The sequence below is a fragment of the Gadus macrocephalus genome, chromosome 6, assembly GCF_031168955.1.
Source record: "Gadus macrocephalus chromosome 6, ASM3116895v1".
Taxonomy (NCBI): Eukaryota; Metazoa; Chordata; class Actinopteri; order Gadiformes; family Gadidae; genus Gadus; species Gadus macrocephalus.
In genome coordinates, this window is record NC_082387.1 from 10,301,787 (window position 1) to 10,329,645 (window position 27,859).

Below are 27,859 nucleotides of genomic sequence, written 5' to 3' on the forward strand. Positions count from 1 at the left end.
GTGAGTCGACAGTCCATGCTGTTTTACAATGAAGAAGAGCTTTTCCCAAATGGACAAAGTGATTGAAATATTTTGTTTTATTTGAATATATTTTATTGTAATAGTAACAAACTAATAAAAATTTAACATTCAAATGACTGATTGTGTTATTTATATAATTGTTTAATGCATCAGCGTTGAAGCCGCACAGGCCTACATGGCAATAACATCTAAATAGTAAAAAAATAGTCAATATTGATAATCCTCAACACATTTGATCCCTACACGTGATCATAAAAGCACATGACCTTTAACCAAATTATCACCAAAAGAGGATGGTCTCTGTAAAAATACACAACGAATAATGTCTAAGCAGTTTCCAGAAAGTTTAATGCTTCATTTTTTATACACCAGGCACATGGCTACTTTAAAAACATTAGCCTTTGAGAAAATTTTAAATGTTGCTCCAAATGCCAATACAATTCAAGTAACTTACAAAGCTCATTAACGGCGGTTAAACATCTTTGAGGATATTTATACTCTAGGTAACGCTGCAAAATTACAGATCTTTTTTCTTGTTTTCCCATTTTATATTGACATCGGCTACATGGTTATCAACACAATTCTGATATCTAAAATAAAATACAAAATAGAAACAACTCCAACTAACTACCTCCGATTTCTAAAGCCCCTCTGAAGCCATTTTGGATAATGGCTTAATGTACTTCTCATCCTCATGTAGAAAAAATTAGATCCAATATGGCTGCAATGGAAAACAGACATTTCTACTACATGACCCTAATTACATAGAGAGATAGAGAGACTTACAGACAGAAAGATCCCTATATATTGGATAGATAGATGAATTTATGATTTACACTGACAGCAAGCTTGCTGTCTGGTCATATTTGACACCCTATACAGTAATACTGAAATATTCTGTAATACTCTATAACAGTGGTTCTCTGACGTTTTATACCGCGTACCACCACAGAAAATATTTGTCTCCCCAAGCACCACCATTATGACAGATGTTATGAAATATAACAACATACAGTAGCGTAGGCCTGCGGCCGTATTCAGCTGCGCACATCTCATGCAGGAGGCACATTTATTCTTAAAAATAATATTATTTATTGGTAGCTGTTGTCAGCTGTACAAAGTGGTAGCACTAGAACAGAGACAAGGAAACACATACACACACAGCAAGTGAGAACATGATCTCATGGTAAATGTATTTCCATTTGATTCGTACTAGTATATTGATAGTAGCCTATTGTTTTTAATCTAACGATTTTTTTTCTAATTCCTCTGCGTACCACTTGATAGCGCATCGCGTACCACCAGTGGTATGGGTACCATAGTTTAAGAACCACTGCTCTATAAAACAAACGAAAAACACTGTAAAAATAATGCATTTCTGCTGATGCATGGCGTGGCAAGAGTCGGTGGTCTCAGTCTGTCTTTATACACAGAAGTATAGAGTGGTTTTGCAGTAGTATATGCAGTCGTTGTAAAGGCTACACATGAGTATACGCAGCAGTATTCGCAGTAGTATTTGCTGATGGCCATCTGTTCCGCTCGCAGGTCAACAGCCTGTGGATCCAACAAAGGAAAAGCATTACATTCATTTGGAATTGATAGACTTATTTTGGATTGTTACATTAATTCTTGAATTATGAATACATGGAAGGGCGGTAGACACTGTCCTGAGTGCACCGATCTAAAGTGAAAACAGCACATTGAATGATTATCAGGAGAAAGGAAGAGAGAGAGAGGGGATGAGAGGGGATAAGAAAGGGAGAGCAGAAGGTAGAAAAGGAATGAGAGATGTTGGATAGAGACGCAGAGAGGGAAGGAGGAGGAGTGACTGAGAGAGCACGAGGAAAGGTAGAGAGAGGAGCGGTGACAGAGGAGAGCGAGAGAGAAGTTATAGAGTAGTAGAGAGGGGGAAAAAGAGGGAGAGAGAGAATAGGAGCAAGGGAAAGGAGGGGAGGGGGAGGGAGAGAAAGGAGGAATGAGAGAAGGAGTGAAAGAGATGTGGGGGGGGGGGGGGGGGGGGGAAGGTCGAGGTGGAGCGACAGAGGAGCAAGGTAGAGACCGAGAGGAGGTAGAGAGAGCGTAAGGGACGAAGCAGTGAAAGGGAGAGTGAGAGACAGCAGGTGTTGGAGTTGCTAATGGCCGATCTGTTGAATGGTGCAGCACTGCCCGCTCCTGATTGAGACTCAAGCGTTGCTTTTGTTTTGTGGGTCAACAAAGCATCCCAAGTACCACTCGCCTGCGCTCCACAGAAAACATTTAGGCAGCCATACGGACGCGTGTCCTGCTACAGCGGTACTGCGCGATATATATCGATGCGCTGGGAGAGGAACAGAACTCTGGGAATGGGAACCATCTGTTACCACACTACAGTCGTGCGAACACCGCGGTCGGTATCACAAAGGACCGGCGCATGCTTACAAAATAAGAGGAAAAAAGACCAATGCAATGAAAACAAATCAGCAGCGCTAGATTGAAGCGAGATTGCTCGGTGGGTCAAGGTAGAATGTTGTCAGTGGAAGTTATTCAGATTCATAAATTCCTTGAAGTCCCAAAAATATATATTTCTGCGGTGTGTTTTTTTACTTGACTTATCGTTGTTGGTCCAATGTTTGTTCTTTTCTTATTTTTGTGTTATTATCAGCTACCGTGACCTGGTTTTAATGCGGTTTGTTTTCAGCTGTTGTTATGCTATAGATTGTGTACAAAATAGAGGGTTAGGTCGAGTCGAGTAAAGTCATGTGACCTGACCTGTAGCCAATCAAACTGGAACAGGAAGTGACCGTACCTGAGGGCTTGAAACCGGTGAGTTGAACCACCTGGTAAAATAGAAACCCACAGACACACACAGTCATACACAGAACAGCAATTTAGTCATTGTTTGTACTGATGGCTGTATTTTGTGGCAGTGTTACGTTGTGAATGATCACTCACTTGATTTGATGTCGTTTTCAAGGAAAAACTCACAAAGCTCTCATTTCTGAAACTCTCTGAAAGAAAAATAAATCAGCCCGCTATCATATCAGTTCCATCCTGCTCTATTCTGGCCTAACAAATCATTTCACACAAGGACAAATTAGGGAACACAAAGTAGAACAGTGACATAAGAAACATTACAGACAATAGCCAACATCTGAATACATTTTCCTAAACCGTTTCATGTTGGAGGACATGTTCCTCTGACTCCATGATGTTAAAATGAAGAGCACAGGTAGGGCTTCTAGTTATACCGTGGAGCAATTGTCATGGTTACACCATATTTTTATGGCGTAACCATGAGAATTAAAAGCAAAAAAGCAGCCATCACAACCTGTCTTATGAGTGGTTTGTCTTGTATTCGATCAAATGCCTGCGGTGTCCAATAGTCGTTCCCAGGCCTCGCTTCCTGATAGTACTAATTTATTTTAATTCCGATCTTTCGGATGAGAAGTTAAACATAGGTCTTGTTATTACGTTTCAATACCTCTCTTAGTAAGACTAGGGAAAGTTGAATTTCCTTCCCTCTTCACTGTGATAGCCAGCGTATGGTGAGTGTTCTGGTGCAAAATCTCCTAACTCACTTTATAAAGTGCTAGATTACCATCTCTACTACCCCCTAGTTGAACATAATATATGCTTGATCTGCCCTGTTAGCTTACCACCCCTTCTAGTTAACATCCATGTTAGCCATCCACAATCTTGCTTTCTCTCTAAATTCTGAATTAGCATCCTTGCTAATTTTCCTCTTCATGATATTTCGCTGATGATGATGATGATGATGATGATGATGATGATGATGATGATGATGATGATGATGATGATGATGATGATTATTGGTTATCACACCATCATAACCGGCACTACTCAAACATCCAGCACCAATATTTGTCATAAGGACTAAATGTGTCAATTTGTCACAACTAAGTGGGTGTGCCTTCCACAGATGTAAACAATAGCAGTAGCAACCATACCTACCACTCCAGTCTACCGCCCGTACCAGCTTATGTCCATGCTAGCTTACCGTTCTTGATCACCAAGGAGGCTGAGGTGGAGCTGGGGGGTCCAGAGGTTTCACTGGTCTCTGGGCTTGAGGGGGCTGGCACACTGTGGCCCCAGGAGACTGCAGGGGCCCGCTGGCTGGGCAGGAAACCGATTGGCTGCGAGCAGTTCTGAAGGAGCACAATGATCAAATTAGAATTGAGGAAAGACCACGCTACGAACCAGCAGTTATTATCAATATTCGTCACCTCAAACCAAGGAAAAACTTAAAAAGCAATTTGTGAATTTCAAAGTTTTTATTTTGCCTTGTAGAATCAGACAGTTGATGGCGGCGGCTTTGGGCTCACTCACTGTGAATGATAAGGCTTTCCTCTTCTCTTTGATCCTCTTTATGGCATTCCTCACCTACGGGAGAAGGCAGCTTTTACAACAACTGATATGCCAGCTCAGAGTCAAAATGCCTGGCAGCTTCACATGTCATACCACAGAGGGATACATTCTGAAACAGTGCAAAGACAATGGCCTGAACGTGTCCTCACCTCACTGTTGTAAACTGCGTACACCAGGAATATATACAGGCCCTGTAAGAAGGAGCGCATAGGGGGACACTCAATGTTAGCATTTGTAAAGTCTGTTGAGGGGGGGAGTATAACTCTCTATGATACTTTCTTGAGTCATTCATGCCCTTTGTACAGCACACAAGTAGGCTACCTTAACTGCCTTTTCTTATTCCACGAAAAACATTTGCGAAGCAAGGAAATGCATCCATTTATTTCGGATAAAAAAAAAAGATTGTTGTCTGAAATGGCCTCAAGCTCCCAGTTAGGGCAATTGCTTCACTTATTCATGCATGTCTTTCTGCTTGTTACCGTACTGTTTAAGAATTTTGGTTTAAAGCTTTTAATTATTTCTGTATCACTCTCTTTCACACCCTAAACCTACTGTAGTTGTGTTTAAAAATGTTTGCTTCTCAAACCGCGCAGTATGTGGGAGGCAAATGGCAAATAGAGGAGAAAAAAGTGGACAGAGAAGACAAGGTTTTTCAGAAACACAGGGTAGTCTGTGTCAGCTGGGGGGGGGGGGGGGGGTGGATTGGCACTCCTACCACAGTTTTATCAGACCCTCAGCTGGACCAGGCTGTAAATCTAAATTAACTAGCAGCTCTCTTAGGGTCAACTAGAGGCTACTTCATACTGATTAATTACAGAGAGAGAGAGAGAGAGAGAGAGAGAGAGAGAGAGAGAGAGAGAGAGAGAGAGAGAGAGAGAGAGAGAGAGAGAGAGAGAGAGAGAGAGACTCACACAAACACAGACACACGGTGGGAGTAAGGTGGGAAAGGGGAGGCAAGGTGTGTGTGTGTGTGTATTTGTGTGTGTGTGAGGGGTGGAGCAGGATGAGAAGAAGAGGATGAGCACGGAAGAGAGAGAGAGAGAGAGAGAGAGAGAGAGAGAGAGAGAGAGAGAGAGAGAGAAGATATATGTAATGGAAAAGGATAGCAAAGAGTGTGTGTGTGTGTGTGTGTGTGTGTGTGTGTGTGTGTGTGTGTGTGTGTGTGTGTGTGTGTGTGTGTGTGTGTGTGTGTGTGTATGTGTGTGTGTGTGTGTGTGTGTGTGTGTGTGTGTGTGTGTGTGTGTGTGTGTGTGTGTGTGTGTGTGTGTGGCGAGTGGGGTCTCTTTCTCTCTGGTGTACAAAGTGCAAAAGTGTTGACAGATCACCACTCCGGCTGCATCAGTAGCCAAAGTATTTTATGACAACAAGCCTGAGATAAACAAAAAATCAACACTTTAAAACAGGACAAGAACGAGGTGTGATTCCTTCGTATTGTCAATATTAACTCTAAACCAATGAGGGTGACCAGATGCTATAATGTCTATCTACTACAGACCCACAGATAAGAGACCGCATCGGAGCTGAAGTACTTCTGCTGTCGGCCTTAAACACTTTGAAAATAGTTAAAGGAATAAGAGGTGATGCTTTGGTCTGCAGAATTCATCTGTTGAGTACAAGGGCAAGCAGGGCAGGTCGATGTTTGATCCACTACGTCTGCGATCTACTTCAGACTTGACCTTTTTGATCTTCCCTGTGATGATAGACCAACAAAGTGTGTATATCTACTTCGTTTTTTTGAGCCGAAAGTGCAGTTCTATTTCCTTTCCATAAATAGAAGGAAATAGCAAACAACTTTTAGTTTTTTCCTCAGGATTAATACAGTATTGTGAATCTGAAATAATAACAATTAAGCCAAATACTTTTTTAGAGTTTTAGATTTGTAAAGGGATAATCCTAGGACACTACAAATAGGGTAAATTCTGACAGATTTAAGAACACGACTTAAGAATCATGAACTTATAAAACGAGGCGGGATAACATGGTGATCAAGTGCTTTGAAAGGCTCTTTCTCTCGAAAACGACACAAGGAGAAGATATAACCGAACATCCTTCCGCTTTATCAATTAATGAGTGCTTGAGTGCCTGAGGACTTTTTCTGGAATCAAGCTCAAATAAATCCATGGCAACTGCCACTTGGATCACAAAGTTGTCCATCTGTAGAACAGGTTTAGAAGAAAGGCTGGCAGTCGCGATGTAGAAAACGCCTGCACGTAGCAGAACTAGAATGACCTCCACGGGTTGTTGCCTTACTTTTACCTGAAGCCTACCCTCAGGTAACCTACGAGGACGCTGGCTGGTGACGCCGAGAAACATGGAGCAAACGGAAATCTGGTCACAACGCACAACTAAAAAACAAAATTGTGCGAAAACAACATCATGAAGAAGCACCCTCGGGGAACAGACGGCATCAGCAGGTATTTTCGCAAAATAGCTGCTAAACTTAAACTAAAAGAACCCTGAGGACATCATTTGCTTTTAACGTTGAGTCAAATTGACAGTGCGGGCCAGTTAACATTGAATACAACAGCATGGACATAAATGTACTGTACATGATGTATTTATTTCATAGATATGTTTGGTTTTACCTGGAAGGCGTTGAGAGCGATGAAGACATAGGCTATCACCACAGACAGGTGGACCAGAACTCCACACAGCCAGGTCAGACCCAGCACTGGCAGTAGAATCAGTACCGGCCGGGTCACAGCCCTGGGGAACAACACACACACACACACACACACACACACACACACACACACACACACACACACACACACACACACACACACACACACACACAAACACGGGATGCACACGCACACACACACACTCACACGCACGCACGCACGCACACACACACATACACATACAAATACAAAGATGACATGCACACACACACAGACACACACACACACACACACACACACACACACACATGCAAACACAAACATGGCATGCACACACACACACACACACACACAAAAACAAAAACAAGGCATGCACACACACATATACACACAAACAAACACACAGTGATATCAGAAATTTTCATAAACCAATGCGGTCATTGGGTCATCCCAAAACTGTTCTCTCTCTCTTGATGAAAACAACCTTTTATCCAAAGTACGCCCTCTAATCTTCTAACGTTGTGTGTGTGAGTGTGTGTGGGGCGAGTGGGGCGTCAGATAACCAGATCTCCACTCCGGCTGCAGCAGTAGCCAAAGTATTTAATAACAACAGGCCTGAGATAAACAAAAAATCAACACTCAAGAAACAAGACAGGAACGAGGTGTGATTTTTCTTATTCACAATATCGCTAAACCAATGAGGGTGACCAGATGCTATAATGTCTATCTACTACAGACCCACAGATAAGAGACCGCTAGGAGCTGCAGTACTTCTACTGTCGGCGACTCGGCCTTAAACACTTTGAAAATAGGTAAAGGAATAAGAGGTGATGCTTTGGTCTGCAGAATTCATCTGGGGAGTCCAAGGGCAAGCAGGGAAGGTGGATGTTTGATCCACTACATCTACGATCTACTTCAGACTTCACCTCTTTGCTATTCCCTGTGATGATAAACCAACAAGCTGTGGTGCTCAGTGCTTGTGCATCTTTTTGAGCCGAAAGTGTTGTATTTCCTTTTCATAAATAGTAGGTTCTAGCAAACAGCTTACTGTTTTCCTCAGGATTAATAAAGTATTCAGAATCAGAAATAATAGCAAATGAGCAAAAGACTTTATGAGATTCTGATTTGCAAAGGCATAATCCTAGGACACTTGGTTTCAAATATTACTTCACAAATCTGGTCAATTATTATGAATCACATAAAATAATTAACATTCAATATCTGCATTGCGATTCAGCACTGAACTTAAAAAAAGGAGCGGGATAGCATAGGCAACCTTGCAATTTCCGAGCCCTGGTGAGCAAGTGTTTTGAAAGGCTCTTTCTCTCGAAACGACACATAGGAGATAGGAGAGACAACAAAACACTTTTCCACCTTAAACATTTATGAGTGAGAACCTTTTTATCAAAAGTATGCCCTCTAACTTTCTAACTGCATAACGAAAACTTCTGTCTCCACTGCCTCCTCCGATAAAAAACCTGGGAACCCAAAACATAGGCACACATCGTCCTCAATCCATACAGTCTTGTTCTCATTTGCACTCTCACCATGGCTGCTTTCTTAATAGATTTTTTTATTTTCCGTATTGGAACATTTCCTCGTCAAACTTTCCATCGCCATGCAGTCCTTGGATGGAGACACCTTCCCTTGGTGTTCATACCTCACGCCCTATTCTGCGGGGCCACAAAACCGTTCCCTTTGTTCCAAGCCCCATTGTCGGCACACAGCTGCAGCTGGGCTCGGAGATGGAGGTTTTCAGCCGACACTCTGCCTGCAAGGTCGAGGCAAGCCGCTTCTTCTCCTTCCATTTGAGAGATACAAATCAGTCCCCCCCCCCGTCCCCCCCCCCGTCCCCCCCCCCCCCCCCCCAACTCACACCCTCCCCCTTATTACCTCAACATCCCACCGTGGTGGAATAGGCAGTGTTGTGCAGGGGACACATGGGTTGTGTGGACAGATACATGCACGCATGGTGTTAGTGAGCGAGGGGGACTTTGGGTCCGGCTCGAAGGAGACCCAGCATTGCAGCGTACCTGTGTTATCTGCATGTTAAACAGTACAACCATGGTGAAAAAATAAATAGAATGGCATGCAGCGTGCTGGATTTAGCTGAAAAAAAAATGGCAAATAGCTAATAGCTGTGGTAAGGATAAATAAGTACTTGTATATCTTGCTGGGAATGCAGCGTAGAGATGTTGATGTTTAGCAAGGCTATGCATCAAGGCTAATCCATCATTTGGAAAACTGGGCACGTGCAAATGGGCCCTCTGTGATGAAAATGTATCGATTAATTAATGAATCTACAGAAATATGGCACACGGCTTGACCCATCTCATGCTGTTGATAATTATCCAATAAGTTTTACAATAATCGGTTTCAATCTAAATTTATAATGTCTATGTGGCACCCACACCGGAGCTCAGACGGTCACGCAGGGTTGACCAGCTTTGTACTGTTGTACAGCGTGTGGGCAGAATTACACAACTTTTCTAAATTGCGATACCTCCGCCTACTCAGTCCAGCTACTAAACGTTGGCTAGCATATCTATTTCATACAGCCACTCAACAACAACGCATCACTTTTTGAAGGCTTTTGACTAAAAATGAAAAATGACCATATGCCCAGGCCCCGAGGGGGAAACTCATCCAGCCTTGATGCATAGGCTATGGAAGGCACATGTGATATTTGCGGAATCCTTTAGTTATTGGGGGGTCATTGCCACGGACAAGGTGGCGGTGACTTTTGGTTTAACAGGAGCAGTGAGCTTGGTGTCGCCTCACGATACGCAGCATTCTGTGGGCGAATGTTTGAGTGCAGTGTGGGGAAAACAAAGCCGTTGGCTATGCTCACACAGTGTTCCTGTGGTTTTGGTGTGCCTAAACACAAGCCTTTAGCAGGTGCTATGTGGTTCTCCATTGTAGGTTAAGATACTTGGTTAAGGCCAGTGTAATGTTTAAAGAACAAGGCCATGTAAACAACGTCACATGATTTTGAAGACACTGGAATACATTAATATTATTTATAGAAGTATGTGAATGCATATATCTGATCTGGATGTCTTGTAGCATCCGGCATGTTGGAAACATCTATCGATAGCCGACATATGGGTCAGCCAGGTTCCTGTATGATAGACAAGAAAATGTAGAATACAGTCCATTTCTTTTCATGTTCTAATTCCCTCCCTTGCTCCCTCACTCACTCTTTCTCCTTCACTCTCGCACTCACTCCCTTACTCATGTTCCCCCACTCTCCCTCCCTCCCTCCCTCCCTCCCTCCCTCCCTCCCTCCCTCCCTCCCTCCCTCCCTCACCCACTTATTCATTGTGCTCTGTGTCCCAGGTGTTTAACGATAAGACTGCTGGACTCCCACAGCTGACTGTCCCCTTCTCCCCCCTGTCCTCCTCCACCTCCCCCTCCCCCCGCCGTTTTCTCACACTGTCTCTATTGACCACCTCATGCCAAAGACATAGGGGGGGGGGAAACAAGACAGAGGTCAAGAGGCGTAAGAGAGAGAGGGGGGGGGGGGGGGGGGGGGGGTGGGGGGAGGGAAGCAGAGAGAAGAAGAGAGAGCTGGAGAGAGAAGTAGAGTGAGTTATAGAGAAATGGACAGAGGTGGTGGGCAGGAACGTGGGAGGAGGGAGGAGCAGAAGAATTCATGAAAGGAAAGAGAGCGACAGAAAAAGTGATAAAAGAGAGAGTGTGTGGGAGGAACACAAGAATTCAAAAAAGGAGAGGGAGCGACAGAGAAAGCGTTAAAAAGAGAGACAGTAAGACAGGGTGTGAAAGAGTACGGGGGCAGAGATGTGTTTGTGACTCACCAGGTGAGGTCAAAGGTGAGCATCTTGGAGGCGGAGCTTGGAGAGAGCATCTTAGAGCGCCGGCGAGCACTGGAGACGGTAACCATGACGACCCGACACAGCACCACCGCGTTGACCTAGGCACCGCGGTGAAGAGAGAGGAGGGGGAGGGGGGATGTGCGTACGGCCGAATGAATGATCTCATGAAGCTGAAACCATTCCGACGAACGTTGACGTCCCTCCTCAGGGTACGTACCGCCAAGACGAACAGCACCGGCCCCACGAACGCCCAGATCATGTCGGTCTCCGTGTTGAGCCAGCAGTGAGTGGCCGCCTTGTATTTGTCCAGCGATATGACCAGTGTCACACCCACGGTCAACACAGGCAGCCCTGGGTGAAGGAAACGTTGACCAGTCCAGTGTTACATCTCTAAACAATTGATCTATATTCGTTTGCTCATTTAGACACCTTGAACCAAAGTGAATAGCAAGGAAGGCTAAGAACGCTCAAAGCACACAATAAAAATTGTAGTAGCTACAAAATAAATGACATGGTTGCTCAAAATAAATATAAACTGGACAGATTGCAGAGTAGCTACAGCAATCAGGACCTAATGATAGCAGAAAATATCATTTTGGAACTGAAAATGAATCAATAAATGCCAATGTGTGTGTCATTCTGTCAGCGGCACAAGCGTATGGAACGTGTTGTATGGGTTGAATGAAGGAGCAGTTACTGCTGTGCACGTTGCTAGGCACCGTGCACGTTGCTAGGCACCGTGCACGTTGCTAGACACAGGGCACTGGGGCCCCATACTGTATTTAGTCTGGACGGGGCCCATCGGGGCACCTGGGATGCTGCGCTGCGTCTAAGCGTGTGAACGAACACAGAAACACGTTGTCAGAGAAATGCCACAACACGGTGACCGGGTCGAAGCAACACAAACGACAGCAGATATAAGGAGGCTGTGAGGCTGATGAAGCAGGCAGTGGTTTGGATCAAACTCAATGTAAAGTGTTTGTAAAAATGTGTGGACACAAACACCATTTGTTGGTGGTTACTGGACACATTACCTAACTGCTGTTAGGTAATGCTTATTGCTAATTAGCTGTTAGGTAATGCTTATTACTGCATTATCTCATGTGAATCATGGTATGCTGATTATAAAGTGCTACCATGGTATTTGTTGACAGTTCATTCCAGTTGCATCCCGCTCTGTATTATCAATGTGCCATTTGACACTCTTGATGAACAAGTGATCTCCACTCGGTCCTAAGTGTGTGTCTGCGCACGCGCGTGTGTGTGTGTGTGTGTGCGCGCGCGTGCGTGCGTGTCTGTCTGTGCGCGTGTGTGTGTGCGTTTTACCCCAGCCAATGATGTAGTAGAGTTTCATGCGTCGGTCCTCACTGATATTGACCGAGACCACTTTGCTCCAGAGCAGAAGCCCCTCCACCAACATCCAGGAGAAGGAAGCCATGAAGAAGAGGTGGAGCAGGGCTGTGACTCCATAGCACAGCTCCTGACGACCACAGGGTGGATATCAGCACCCTACAGCACACTTACATACACTTGTCCCCAGATAAATGTGTAACGTATAAGTGTTGAATAATGTTACAACTTTTAATACGTTAAGTCCCAGGCGTAAGTCACCAACCTATTTACTAGTCATTTTGCATTTTCTTTCAAAGTGGCAATGAATGACCTTCTTTGTGGATAGTACATAAAGTATTTATCCGTGCATAATAAATGGAGGTACTCATTTATGTCTATTATATGTATGACGTTCTCAGAAATAACATAACAACTATATTATACACAATGTAATAATTAAGTAATTGAAGTTTTACCTGGTGGGCTGAGGCCCAGTCACTACACATCAGCAACAACTGGGCGACGCCCAGAGCCACGATCAGGTTCTTATGGACGGTGGTGCGGTCCGATTTAGGAACTCTGCCGACGTAAACACAACACACATAATCACAACACACACATATACACAAAGCGCAACACAACAACCAAACACAAAACATATTCAAAAACAGAACCAGAGCACTTAAACACTACACAATACTACCTTACCATCCATCTAACTACCTACTACAGCTGTTTTCAGTTTCTCTGATAACAGATTGTGTATCGAAGCACTCTTGTCAAGGTTTTTCACGGCTTGCGTTCCCAAGACCCACGGGACTCACCCAACAGCGATGAAGAGGATGAAGGTGAAGAGGAGGCCACAGAGAGACACTCCACAGCCAATGAACGTCAAGACCTGCAGAGCTCGCTCATTCTCTGGACTCCTCTGGCATGAATGAGCACACACACACACACACACACACAGACACACACAGACACACACACACACACACACACACACACACACACACACACACACACACACACACACACACACACACACACACACACACACACACACACACACACACAGGCGTACAGGCAAATGTGCATACCAACACACATACACACACATACACACACATTCAAATGCAGGCATACACACAAACACACAACGATATGTTCCCACATACAGGCACACAACCACACAAACACACAAATATGCACGCACCCGCACACAAACACACAAACATATGTTCCCACACACACACACACACACACAGAGAAAGGCATGCATCAATAACAATCAATAACAGAGGTCCAACAGTGATGAACAGCTGTACAAAATGCTGGCTGTTTGCTGATTTGCTGAATACAGACATGCAGATGAGGAGTATGATGGAATAGGGGGCGTGGCTACCTGCACTTCGTACACCTGTAGCAGCAGGGCAAAGTTAGTGGTGTGGTTACAGGAGCAGACCGTTGATTCATGTTGCTTGGCAACCACCTCACAGCCCCTGGTGTTCCACCAACCACCAGACTCTGGACTAATACACAGAAGAAAATATATATATAACGACACTATGCATACAATTTCTATGCTTTTTGTATGCATATGTAGAGACGTTGTTTGTATAGACATTTGCATATGTACATGCATTGTTTTTACATATACATACACACGTATAAACCTTTTTTTCTTAAAACTGCCAACTCGTTTATTTAATTAGGCCTATCTATTATTTACCTAACTTTTTTTCAATTTGACTCGTTGATTCTGGTACGCTTTCCAAATAGCGTCGTGCACCGATTTTAAATCCAGTGATTGGTTCATGCAATTATTATAAATACCTGTCCGTCGAATTACCAAATTACCGCTTGCCAGAGTAACATCAACATTTTAACAAACTTTTTTTTATATATAACCCTTTGGGTTATAAATCCCTCAACATCGATAATTATGTTCTTTAATTCGCGAGAGAGGACAACGTGGGAAACAAATTAGGTCCTACACAAAAACCATACATCGATTTAGTCAGCGAATGAAAACAATGCTGCATGGTGAGACGCTTCACTACGGAAAAAAGTCAGAATACAGACTTTAATCTCAGAATTCTGGGATTAATGTCAGAATTCTGACTTCTGTCTTTAAAGTCAGAACTACGGGTACCTTTAAGGACCAACCTCTGAGAATTCTGACTTTAAACTCAGAATTCTGAGATTAAAGTCAGAACTATTTTTTTTTTCTTATGTGTGGCCCTTATCCTCTTCCATACTTCACGGAGAGGAATTTATATCGGCGTTTTTTAAGCCTCACGTTTTGTAAAATCGTGTTATTCTTTGAGTCGGCCACCACAGCAACAGTCAACCAGAGAAGTACAGCTCGAGTGAGGAGCACTACGCAAAATAGGAACGACCGTGAGCAAGTGTGAGTACCAATAAGCACAAGATGAACAACTTGGATGAGTAGGCCTACAAATAGGAAGAATATTAAGTGGGCTATTCTTTTTAAGGGCTTCAAGATTAGTTCACTTCTGTTTCTGGGAGTCCACCTAGCAGGGTCAACCGTGTGTACGTGCATATATAGGTCATATAAACACATGTTTACATGTGTGAAGTAAACGCAATAATAAGTAAAAGTAAACGCAATAACAATTGTCCTTAAATGGCCTGAGCTGCTATCGGAATCACACTTTTGGGTCTTGTGTTGTGGTTGGTCAAACTGTGTGTGGGGCCTATACATAAACATAGTATGTAACATGGTTCTTGTGGGTGTCTTAATGATGTTATGGGAGTCATGATGAGTGCATTTAAATGTCCCCTGAAGTTGTGTGGGTTAGGCTGTCCATTGCATAAGGTATATGTGTGCAAACATATAGGTGTCAGCAGGGCCGGCCCTCTCACTGAAACAGTCAAAGTAAAGCTTACACAACTACCACATTTCTACTTTCACTTTATTGTCTGAATGTTGTAAATGTAGAAAATGTTCTGAAGCTTTTCTGTTGTTTGTTGTCCATGCATGACACTTTGTTTAATTGCAACATAGTATAGACAAGCTAAGTGGGTGAAAAAACTGCTAAGCAAAGTAAAGGTAAATCAGTTAATATGTGTCTTCAGTGATGTTTAGTTAATGTCGTTTAACAGGGCAAGGCTCCCCTCGCAATGGGAAAAGGGGGGGGCTACCAAAGGGCTAGAACCGGCCCTGGGGGAGAGAGCGGGAGAGAGGCGATTTCGGGCAAAGGTAGCGAGCTTCGTTTAGCTTTGTCATGTACCGTATCGTCATCATCGCGGTTGCCAGTTTGGAATCAGTCCAACCATGAATCAAACATCATGCTCCTTGCAACATGTGTAGGGTTGCCATGAGGTCAGTCAGAATCACTTAAGTTTAGGTTATCATGATCAGACCTCTACACAGTCTATTGGACAGACGGACACAGTCAAAATTCTTAATTCCACCATTGTTTCGTTAAACCAATGTGAGCTGTATGCTTATAATGTTTCCTTTCTTGTGAAGTCAATTGCTTTGTGCATTAAAAAATAAACAATAATCAATAAATAAAATACAGCGCTCTTTGGGGCCCCCTGGCGGTCGGGGGCCCTAAGCGGCCCCTTAGTTGGCGTATAGGGAGGGACGGCCCTGGGTGTGGTTTTCGAATGATGCAAAAGATCCATGCTACCTTGAAGATCTGGTGTTGTTGTCGTGGGGATTATGTTTACACCCATACATGTGTACGAAACAGTTTTCCTGCTGCTGTGGCAGTCAACCCTGTGGTCGGGATCAAGCATGTACATTTGTGCGTGTGCACATAGAGTTTGTGGGAGTTATGATGTTGTGGGGGAATACATTGTGAGCGGTCGGGATCTTATTAGTTTGAGCCAATCCTCTGTAGACTCACATGAGATCGAAATCCCAGAAGGCACATACTGGGTTGTAGACTTTCCCGCTGGGTTTCTATGGGAAAGCAAATACGTGTTTTCAACGTCATATTCATATTCATTGCTGCACTTAAATAGCTCAGCTAATAGGAATCAATACTGTAGTATAAAAGTTGGTTATCGATGTGCAATATTATCCAGCTTTTATCATGACCTCACACATTTCACAACACTTTTTAATTAAATATTAAATCATTTCAAAAGGAAAGTTCTTAAAGGTATGGTATATAATCTCTGCCGCAAAGGGTCTCTCAATCAAAACATTATCTAAACACTTGGTTCGATGAAATTGTGAAATAGAACAGGATCTGTCTCTTGAGGAGTTCACCACAATGGCCGCTGAAAATCTATCTGACGTGCCACAGGCACGGACTTCGAGTATGTTATTATTCACCTTACGTTTGTTCACATATATCTCCGTTATGTAGTTTCATTCTAATTAAATAGCCACAAGTAATGTAAGCTACCCTAACGTCAACCTTCTTTAACGAGTCGACTACCCAAACAGCTGTAGTAAACTATGTGCCGATCAATTGTGGAGTAGCAAAGCACTGTTATCCGGATGAATAACTGAGTATGTTGAACATTGTTGTTACGTTATAGCATTACCGTTCCATCAGCATGTTGGCTGTCATGAGCCACTTTAAAGTAGCACATCTTAGTAAACTAGATTGTCATTTAAATCAATAAATAAGATGGATTATTGTTTCCCTTGTTTTCCCACAAGTTAGGGGGCAAAGGGAATATGACGCCATTGACAGGCGCCCTGTTTGAACATTGTTGGAACATTTGGGAGGATGGAAGGTCACAACTCAATAAAATATATAACATAGGTCAAGTCATTATACATTTTGTACTGGAACTGACAAAACCAACTACCAACTATGACATAAAACATTACGTGGACCCTTTCATAAAGAAGTAGTACAAGGTTTTAAAGCGAAGGTAGCTTTGAGAGGCTATGGGAATGAGTTCTGACCTGGGCTTTGTGTTGTAGTTTGAACCTCACTGATACGCTGACAGGCTGGTCGTCTCCTAGAACCATACTGGAGATGACGGAGGATCCAAGGATGGTTCCTAGGTATCTAAACACACAGGACAATTTACCCTGTGTTCAAATGACCACCAAACGTTAATGTACAGGACACATGGTAGGGGGTGTGGGGGTCCATATTTGGACAGGGCATCACAAGAAACAAACAACCAAACACCTTCTGTCTGTCAATCTGTTTTTCAATGATAATGTCTTTGGTTTCTCGTGTGGCACTATTTTTCAGGTAGCCAGAAGTTAAATTAGTTGTAACTCTCAATTGGAGATAGATGCGTCAATGGTTGGTAGAGGCTTTTGATCATCCAACACTAGTACAAAAGTTGAGATGTGAAGGGTGTGTGTGTGTGTGTGTGTGTGTGTGTGTGTGTGTGTGTGTGTGTGTGTGTGTGTGTGTGTGTGTGTGTGTGTGTGTGTGTGTGTGTGTGTGTGGATGGAGCCTTTCGAAGCACTTGTACTAAATGTCCATAGTTTGTATTGAAATGTCCTTTTATTCTGGATGGAAATTGAAATCCTCTGCGCTCCATGGCAACGCACAGTGTGAGACTGTGGCTGATTGGTGGGAGTCAATCTATGTGGCTATTGAGTCTGTGACGTGATTGGCTGAACAGTGTTACCTCTGGCTGCCGTCGGTAACGGTGGGCGCCATGGATACGTTCTCCTCTGCGTTGAACAGGGGCCGCAGTGCTCCGTACCACGTGTTCACCAACGTGAGTGACCGGAAACCTGCCGTTCAGAACACAAACGCCCCCCCAACGGACAAAGGATCACACAACGGACAAAGGATGAAGAGTGATTTCTCAGTTCGGGAGAATTAATGAAGAAAATGACTTTTGGGAAAGCCACGCAAGCATGTGTTTGGGAGAAAATGAATGTCAGTCTGGCGCTCAACAATGCCCTGAAACCTGGATTCCAATGCGAGACCTTGGAGGAGGTGAGTGGTTTGGCAGCTCTTTGACAAAGCACTGTGGTGGAAAACGTCCCACACGTGGGTCTCCACGTACACCTAGGGGTCATCCCTCATCCACCCTCGACCCAAATCTCTGCTCCTACCGTTGTCATGGAGATCCTGGACCCTCTGCTGGGGCACGGAGATGCAGTCCAAGTGGCCCCCGAGCTCAGCCAGGGGCCCGCAGAACGTTGGCCCCGGGGAGCCCCTCTCAAGGGCCTGCTGTCGCACCTCCAACTCTGGAGGGGTGGGGTGGGCAAATTATTTAACTGGACTAATCAAGATGACATTAGTTGTCAAATAATCTAAAAGTTATGTCTTGACAAGTGGAGCATCGTGATCGCTGTTATTTTGCGCACATAACATAATGGACTCTCAATGCACCATCCATTGCTTCCTCCAGAAAACAGTTGAATATTAATCTATTATAGAATTATCGTCCTATAGTTGTAGGCCTACACGACATCTTGATATTCTTTCTTTGGCACATCTCTCTGGCAAGTGTGCACCCTTTATTGTAGTCTAAACACACTCTGCAATAGATTTTTCAGACCTCAATCCTTCATTGTGTGTGTGTGTGTGTGTGTGTGTGTGTGTGTGTGTGTGTGTGTGTGTGTGTGTGTGTGTGTGTGTGTGTGTGTGTGTGTGTGTGTGTGTGTGTGTGTGTGTGTGTGTGTGTGTGTGTGTGTGTTTTATAACAGTTCTGCGTAGCGTACCCACCGTTTGCGAGGATCCGAAGGTCACGAGAGGCAACGTGGTTCTTTTGTCCGTCAAGCTCTGTGTCGTAATTGCTTGCTTTTAAATAAAGTGGCGTGCATTTAGGCGGTGTTGAAATAAAATTTACAAAATGTTCAAATTCATAACCGCTAATAAGCGGGTTGCTTCCTGCGTCCACTTGTAGGAAATATTAAAAAAATTATTTATATTTTAAAGGCTAATGATTACAGTTTTGTATTATCTGCCAAGTAGCACAATGTGAACCGGGTTTATTTCCCCCCAGCCCTGGAAATCCACACATTTTGTGAGGCCCCAAACAATATAGTACTATTACAATTTAATGTGCGATTATAAAACCAACTCTTGGTTTGAAATGGGGTGCGATCAGACACTGTGCACGTCTCTTGGTCGAGCGCTGTGTTTTATAGCAGGGAAAGTTTAAATCACACAAAATCAGCCACAGATTACATTTTTAATTGTACTGCAAGTCTATTGGTTGACAGGTGGTTGAAAAAGTCTGAATCAATTAAACGTAGTATGTCACAAGTATGTCACCTCCACAGCACCGCGTTTCGACGTCGGCCGCATTGACCCCCCCCCCCCCCCTCCTTGAAATGGCCGCGACACTTTCCCCATCGGAAAACAATGCACGGCGAACACGGCACTCTGTCTCAAGTGAACGAACCTTGACTGAGAAAATCCCGAGCAGTAGCCCGAGCACCGAACTGCGTTTGCGCGCGCGTGTGTGTATGTGTGCATTTAAGCTTGCCTGCTTTTGTGTGTGTGACTCACTGATGTTGGGGCTCTGTATGAGTACGTGCTGCTCAGTCTCCATCAGTCGAGGACTCAGGCTTGCTGCCATGCGGTCGATACTCCTGACCACGTCCATGGGCCCGCTGACCACCTGGAACACAGAGACCATCCTGTCACCCCCACTGTCTCTCTAGTGTCTGCCCCGCCGTCCCTGGTGTCACCTGAGCTGGCTCTCCAGCATCACCCGGACTACGTCCATTGGATCCCCCCCGCGCGGTCTCTCCCTCGGGTGTCACCCCAAATGTCTCTGATGTCCGTCCCAACTGTCCCTGGTGTCCCCTCAACTGTCTCTCTGGCCTCATACTAGCTGTCTCTGGCCTCTGTCTGTCTGTCTGTCTGTCTTTCGGTCTGACACACACACACACACACACACACACACACACACACGTGCGCAAATTCAAATGGACACAGGCACACATTCAAATCAACACGCACACACGCACGCATTCAAATCGACACATGCACACATTCAAATCGACACACGCACACACACGCACACATTCAAATCGACACGCTCACACATTCAAATCGACACGTGTACACATTCAAATCGACACATGCACACATATAAATCAACACACGCACACACACACTCATTCAAATCGAAACGCACGCACGCACGCAAGCACACACAAACACACACGCACAGTCTATAATCCAAGGGATAGTTGCAGCATTTGACACATGGTAATCAAATAACATCAATTAAGTACACCCAAAAACCGTAATAAGAAAGGGAGAGATTATTGTCTGGCAGGCTTAAGCGAAGAGGGAGAGAAAGGCAGAGCTTGAGCTTGGGGAGAGAGGTTTGTGGTTCCAGCAACGTGCTTTTCACCTCCATTCAGTCTGGGCAGAATTGGCCTTGGGCTGCCGGGAAGGCCTTGGGGAGATCTGTGTGTGTGAGGGTGAATGGGGCCAAGTGTGTGTGTGTGGGGAGGGTGGTGGGGGGGAAGGTTGATAGAGCCATAATACTGGTTACAAGGCCATTATGGGTCTAATGCAGGGTATCAATAGTGGAAATGGACGTTGGGGAAATTAAATGTCCTCCTGGGAATTTTTTTTCTTTTATGTCTAAATGTCTAAATTGGGGCTTGAGTTTTGCGTTTTATCCTCACTCTCTGGGTTCCTTGAGCGCCCTCTAATAGCTCTGCGCTTAACTTCGGTCTGGATATGTCATTACTTTCATAGTTTAATGACTAAATGAACACAATTTAGACTTTCAGGACACCTTTGAAAAATGGCACTTTTATGTTGATCTCAGAGACGCCTGAAATAAGAAATAAGTCACATACAATTGATTCGGTCAAATTCCTGTTGAGGCCATAGTTGTTTCAACAATACCTTACTAGGATACAAACACACACACACACACAGCCTTCTATTTGTGTTCCAACAACTACAAGATCTATAGGCTTATTGCTCATGATGAAAACGTGCATATTTCTTCCCAGAAAATATGTGTTTTATTAAGGACGGAAAAGGAGGGACATTTGTCTTTGGCCTTTCACCATATCTTAAATAACTACATATTAGAATATACAAAAATAAATAAAGCATTGTAGGTAACAAGCAACCACAAGGGTGTATAAGGTTTGTGGAGAGGACTGTATATTTTATTTGGCAGCTTATTTGGCAGCTGTAACAGAGCTCTACCGCCCTCTAGCGGCCCACTCTAAGTACTACATCATTTATTAACCTATTGCAAAGTAGTCATTACATTTGTGCGCTTCATGTTGTTGGCCATTGTCAAAAATAAATATCTGGCACTCCTTTCGCAGTGCCAGAATCTCACTAACTCTTCACCCATTGTGAAACTGGGATACCCTACACTAAATCTCTGATGCAGCAGTCCTGGGTCAGAGAAACATATATATATATATATATATATATATATATATATATATATATATATAGATATATAGATATAGATATACACACACATATAAGGGATTTAAAATCAAATTTGTGCAACCAACCTACACTACGCAAGAGCAAAAGGGACCGGAAGTGAGAAGTGGTCCGCTTCAGTGGGAGCCAAGGGGACAGGGTGTGGTCCTACCCCTTTGATGGCCTGCCACTTGAGGGCGTTGTCCTGGCCGATGAGGCCGTCCGCCACGCCGATGAAGTGCTGGCTGAGCTCCCGCGCGTCGCCCCGGCTCCGGTTGCCCTCCGCGGCCGCGGCGACGGGGACCTCCGCGGCGGCCGCCAGCAGCTGCACCAGAGACAGCATGTCTGAGGGTTCCAGGTCCTCCCGCCCGGTCTCCTCCAGCGCCTGCCGAGCCACGTCCAGCAGGGCCGAGGCGCCGCCTAGGTCCAGTGCGTAAGGGGGCTCCTCTCCCGTTCCGACCTACAAGATTGGTTAAAAATGGAGCGTCTTCTTTATTATGCGGAGGGGGGCAGGGTAGACTATTAGGGTGTGCGACATTAGTAGAAAGGTTCTGGTTATCCCAAGCGTCCCCTGAGTCTAACCTGTATCCTCGATCATATTGAGTACATGTAATCTGTAATCTGAACTGTAAAATGCTTTTTACTATGAGTTAATAGAAGAAGAGCAATAGTAACCCACACAAAGAACTTTATTGTCTCTACAATTTCTCGTCAGGTGTACATGGTTGTTAGTGAGGCTGACCAAGAAAAGCATTGCATGTTTGAGACGGCGAAGAACCCGAGCAAGGGAGAAGAGGTTAAAGCACTTCCTTACCCGAGTCTTGTTGGCGATGCGGTTGAGGTGCTCCATGAAGGGACTGGGCCGCACACTCTCTCCCCCACGGATCTCCTTCGTCTTTAGGTAGCGCTCTGCTCGGACACACCAAAAACATGGAAGTTATCTTCATTTCAAACATCATGTCGAGAAGCGTAGCCATTGGGCTCCTTGACTACTACTAGCTTTGACATGCACACTCTCTTTTATGGTTATATGAGTTGACCTAGAACTTTTGATTCAATGTGCTTTGTTGGATGTGTGAAGAGACTATATGAACCACATTTCGTATTAATTTATGCATTCATATTTAACGATCACAGTAAGATATGCTTGTTTGTCATTTTGAATATACAGTAAGACTGCCTCAGCGACGCCATGGAGGAGCCAAATGATGGCATTGAGTGTGTTCTCTTATGCATTATTCATTACATCTCGCTTCTCGCATCTCGCTTCAGCAGTTGGATATTGTATGAGGTCACATCCTCTTGTATCTCTGCCCCCCCCAAACATCCTCATTCATTTTTCTATAGCATATTTATAATACATCCACTATTTTGTGAAGCAGCACCGATAAGATTGGAAATTTTTGACCTGAAGACCTTGGTGTGTGTGTGTGTGTGTGTGTGTGTGTGTGTGTGTGTGTGTGTGTGTGTGTGTGTGTGTGTGTGTGTGTGTGTGTGTGTGTGTGTGTGTGTGTGTGTGGGGGGGTCATATTATAACTGAATGCATCATTGTATAGCTAGTTGAATAGAAATGTAAAAAAAATAAAAAGTCTGAAGTCATTGCATTAAAATAGCTTGGATGAATTGGAGTCATCCACTGAAGCTTTTACCTTCATGGACAGGAGATTGAAGAGGTACAGGATATTTTCAAGATATTTCCTATTTATTCTATATATTTATTTATATTTATATTATATATATTTTTTTTTATATATTTATATTGTATTGAAATTACTAATAGTTATATTACTTAGTATATAACTATGTTTTATTCTATATTCCTTACAGTTGATTTTGGTATTTTCTATAGCTATTTCACCAGAGCATACACCAAAGCAAATTCGATGTATGTCGAAGGTTAACTGTCAATTAAACTAATTGTTAAATTAAACTTGATTCTGAAGTGTGTTGAGTCAAAAATTACACAATATACTGGTGAGAATTTAACCTGTGGCCGCTACAAGGCGTATTGTCTACAGCTCGTTAGTGGGTTAAAAATTATCGTGTTTCAAGTTTATTTGCTAACCAGTTGAATGGAGAACAGAAGACGGACGTAATTTAAACCATGAAATGCTTGGATTTCAGGCATCCTCGGCCTAGTAACCAAAAGTACAGATCAGCCGCTCACCTCTGCTACTCCTGCAGATGAATGGTAGCGCTCGGCTGCAGTCCTCCTGTCCCACCATTGGGTGGTGCTGCTGCGTCCAGCCCTCAAGCGTCCTGCAGCCTGCAGGCTCTGCCCCCTGCTGCTGGCCCCGTGTTGCTGGGGGCGGGGTTATCACAATATTATTATATATACGCAACATAACGCATACGGACAAAGATCACAGAAACACAAATCCTAACACACATACACATAGAACACAGAAACACATATAAAACACATACACATAGAACACAGCAACACATACATTACACACATACACATAGAACACATATAAATGCATAACACACCATAAGTTATGCCACCAAAACACTAATAACGCATTATCACACAAACCACACAGCACACAGTCAATGCAAATATACACATGACACAAATACATACTCGTAGCAAATGTGTATATGTACTATGTTCTAAAACACGTAAAACATGAAACACCTCAACATACAGTACACATCGTAATCCTGGTGGTATGATGGGATGGCCTGAAGCCTACCTGGACAAAACAGCATCGCCTCCATCTCCCGGACCACCGGGTGCACGGTGATGCCATCGACGCCCCAGCGGAACACCTCGTCCCGGGGGGTCAAAGGGGAGCAGGCGTTGAGGGCGCGGAGCTGCCACCCCTCCAGGCCCGCGCTCCACACGTTCAGGTCCGTCACGTTCCCAAAGAAGGGCTCGGTGAAGTTCCCCCCGAAGGAGTCCTGGTCCTGGCCCAGGATGAAGATGCCCTCCCCGTGGATGTCCCGGGGCGTGTCGGCCCCCTCCCCGGTGTCCCCAGGCTCCCCGTCCACGTAGATGGCCCAGCGCCCGTCGCTCCTCCGCCACGTCACGCACAGGTGGTGCCAGAGGCCGTCGTTGGGGAGGGAGGCCTTGTAGGGCCGGTGCTGGCCGTGGATGATGAGAGCCAGCAGGACGCGACCCTGGCGGTCCACCTGGCCGCGCAGCTGGAACTCGTTGGTGAAGACGGGCGCGGCGTAGGAGAAGATGGTGGACACCTCGTCCCAGGCGGGGTCCCACTGGACGCGCACGCACACGCTCACCGCCGCCAGCGGGGAGAAGGTGGCGTTGACCCGGACGAAGCCCTCGCGCGAGGCTCTGGGGAAGTTGAGAGCGCTGAACTTGAGGTCTAGGGGGAGAAAGGAGGGGAAAGCGGAGTTGAACGGTCGTGCCGCTGACGCACTGTTGAAGAGCGTCACAGCTGACACTTGATTAGCGTTGAGTTTTATGCGTTGTGTTTTATGAAAGCATGGCCATGGGGAGATACAAAGCTACATACTCGGAGTGGATTACCAGACACCTTCTCGGAGCGAGGCTACACTACAAGAATCAGAGTACAAATACTGAATCATCAGCTTCAAACTAAGCATGATTGTTCTCAGAATAACTTGTCGCTTTTGATAAAAGCATTTTCTTACTGACTGAATGTAGACATCCTTGAGCAAAACGCCAAACCCCTGACGGTATCTGGGTCCATTCAGTTCAAGTCTATTCTAGACTTAATGGCTGAATAATTTTATTCGCCCTGCAGCATTTTCTTGCAACTACTCTCATTTTGATTCAAGATTTAGATTGTTCTCAGCCTCACCAGAACTCAATTGTTAATAGGCCTACTACTAAATAGCTAAATATTGGTAGTTAATAGTATTAGGTTGTATTTTATGAGTGACTGCTATAGGGCTATTGCTCATAATGACTAGCATTACAGTATATATAATAAATAGTATTCCAGTATTAGTACAATCATTGTATCATCTTAATGCCTCCTAGCCTGGGAACCGGACATCTGCAAGATTATGTTTTACTTGTTCTGGCATATCCATCTGCCCCCTCTCCTGTTCTGACAGATTTTTAGCAGCCAATCAAAACTGTTGCTAATAAGGGGAAGATTTGATGCGATGACTGTACAGATGATCGCCATATGAGATAGGAGTTGAGGCATTTTCATAAATAAACAAGATGGCTGTAATCAATGCTTTCATGATGCATTTTGTCAGGCTTTAGCATTACATTAGAGTCAATTATTCAGTATTTCTGTCTTCATAAGTACGTTCTCAGTGACTCCAATGCTTCTCTGCTAAATTAGCAGTATAACAGTGTAATCAAAAGTAAATACAATATTCTAGATTGAGTGTATGATAGTATTCCAGCATTAGAACACTAGGGTATGTAACTAGTGAGTCCACTGTTTGTCTTCCCAATGACTAGTATTACAGTGTAATGGAGAGTCAATTATTCCACAGTATTCCAGCATGAGTGTATGAGAGCATGCCGGTATTGGAACATTGTGCAGTCAGTGACTCCTACACTGCTTGGCGAGAGGCAGGGCCTGGGTGGACCCGGTGTGATCCTGGACCCAGAGCTGAGAGGGGTTCCCGGGGATCTTTTGGAGCTCCAGCGCCCCCTCCTGGTCCTCGGGTTGGCCAAGCCCAGCCAGGGAGCCGAAGCGGGCCCTGCAGAAACTCTGGGCCCGGGGGTAGGGCAGCGATGTGTTGACCAGCTGGTAGGCCCAGTCTGAGGTCAAGTGGACCCCATGATCAGCCTCCTCCTCTGGAGCCGAGAGAGAGAGAGAGAGAGAGAGAGAGAGAGAGAGAGAGAGAGAGAGACCGACCCCCCGCTGTGAGAGTCTAGTGGTTGACAGGGGGTTTGACCCAAGTACCGAAATGTTCTGGGTTTGACCCATAATCTCTACAATCCACAAATTGTCGATATATTTTGATAAAGGCATCTGCTAGAACTAATATTTACTAATAGTGCAGGATTTGAACTTTTTAGTAGCAACCCCAACTCAAACCTCGATTGTATGCGGAGATTTTTCTAAGACTCACTTCTGTGTCTAATGAACAATATAACATCCACACAATACTGGGTATTTCCTCCAGAGACAGTGTCAAATTTAGTATAATGAAGCTTTATTGCAGACACAGGTCCATGTAACACATCATACAGTATAAATAGCATAAAAAAGGAGTTACAAGGATACATAAAACTTGCATATTAGAGGCTATTGCACCAATGCTGTCTTAACCTAGAAGTGAATCTATAGCAGCTTTTCAGAGGGCTGTAATACTAGCATGTATACTGACGTGTTTGTAACAGTGTCAATAATAACTACTTAAGATTGCCATTCTTCCTAGATATTCCTTTAGATATTTTTTTAGAAAATCAGTTTATATAATGTCAGGGAATGTTTGATTAGTCCTGGTAAACTTAATCTTTGATCAAAATGTTGAGGGTTCTATGCTAGCTGTTTGCTTAGGTACATGAGTCCTGGTTAATGATTGTTAAGTATTTGAGGACTTCCCAAATGTTTTGATTAAACAGAGATGCACAGGCCTTAAAGTGGCCGGTCCCTGCGGTCAGTCCGACAGAGTGGTGACTCACCAACAGTATTCCTCCCGCCCTCCGGCCCCGCCGTCGTTGGTTCGCTCACACACTGCACCTTGAGGAGAAAGAGTTAGGACCACTTTCCCCTTAAAACAAATACAACGGATCCCCCCCTAAAGCCAAACCAAGCAAGTTACACATCATCAATAATCTCATGGTTCTAGAAGGGATCAAAATTTATATTGCATTTTTTCCCGGGAAAGGGAATCAACGGAAGAAATATAAATACTGAACATGAACATGATTTTCACATGGCGGAACATTACCAGAATGTTGAACAGAGTGACTCCAATTAGGAACGACCCGATCATCTTTAAAGCTCCCAGTTAAATCAAACGCAAGACGTAAAAGACAAACTCTTCCATTGAATCCAACAAACAGTCAACGTCCTTAAGCTGGAACAGCTCTCCTGGGTCCGTTATCTCCCCAGGTTAGTGATCCACTGCCCGGGCTCACTCTCAGACAGCAGCTGCAGCAGAAGGTCTGTCCCTCGTGCCCGAGCTGGCCACCATTCCCTGGGCAAAGCCCAACGATGTCCATTCCAGACCCTTCCCCAACGCCGACCCCAAACACTGGACTGACTGCTCGTCCTGCCCGTCCAAGGTGCCGGGGATGAAGGGTGGGGGTGGGTGGTGCTGGTGGTGGTGGGGGTGTTTGAAATGGAGCTGGGGGTTTCACAGTAGATTCCACCGTTCCTTCGTCCAGTAAGACCTTCTGTGTCTGCCGAGACCCCTGCCAAACCCCCCTCCTCACCACAGT

General features: G+C 44.5%; 1 protein-coding gene across 2 annotated transcripts; it reads right to left on the reverse strand.

Moving 5' to 3' along the window:
• Nucleotides 1-348: 348 nt before the first annotated feature.
• Nucleotides 349-27,815, reverse strand: adgrd2 (adhesion G protein-coupled receptor D2). Of its 2 annotated transcripts, none has more exons than XM_060053992.1 (25): nucleotides 27,367-27,815; nucleotides 27,098-27,149; nucleotides 26,021-26,263; nucleotides 24,210-24,842; nucleotides 23,678-23,812; nucleotides 22,325-22,419; nucleotides 21,683-21,970; nucleotides 19,603-19,714; nucleotides 18,198-18,332; nucleotides 17,762-17,870; nucleotides 17,076-17,181; nucleotides 16,057-16,112; nucleotides 13,581-13,707; nucleotides 13,003-13,106; nucleotides 12,655-12,757; nucleotides 12,173-12,326; nucleotides 11,064-11,197; nucleotides 10,829-10,944; nucleotides 6,972-7,092; nucleotides 4,536-4,577; nucleotides 4,348-4,401; nucleotides 4,019-4,166; nucleotides 2,953-3,008; nucleotides 2,807-2,837; nucleotides 349-1,575 (listed from the first exon to the last, which is right to left on the reverse strand). In XM_060053992.1, exons 1-25 carry the CDS (start codon nucleotides 27,409-27,411, stop codon nucleotides 1,568-1,570), a joined length of 3,207 nt encoding a protein of 1,068 aa, XP_059909975.1. In that variant the 5' UTR covers nucleotides 27,412-27,815; the 3' UTR covers nucleotides 349-1,567. The 2 variants fall into 2 exon arrangements, with proteins under 2 accessions (XP_059909975.1, XP_059909974.1); XM_060053991.1 differs by having other exon boundaries at nucleotides 27,098-27,155.
• Nucleotides 27,816-27,859: the final 44 nt, after the last annotated feature.

Coding starts and splice junctions, on each gene's coding strand:
- adgrd2 (XM_060053991.1), bottom strand. CDS start 27,411: ATGATCGGGTCGTTCCTAATTGGAGTCACTCTGTTCAACATTCTG. Junction 27,156..27,366: donor TCACTCTGTTCAACATTCTG/GTAATGTTCCGC, acceptor TTTCTCCTCAAG/GTGCAGTGTGTGAGCGAACC. Junction 4,167..4,347: donor GGAAAGCCTTATCATTCACA/GTGAGTGAGCCC, acceptor GTGCTCCTTCAG/AACTGCTCGCAGCCAATCGG.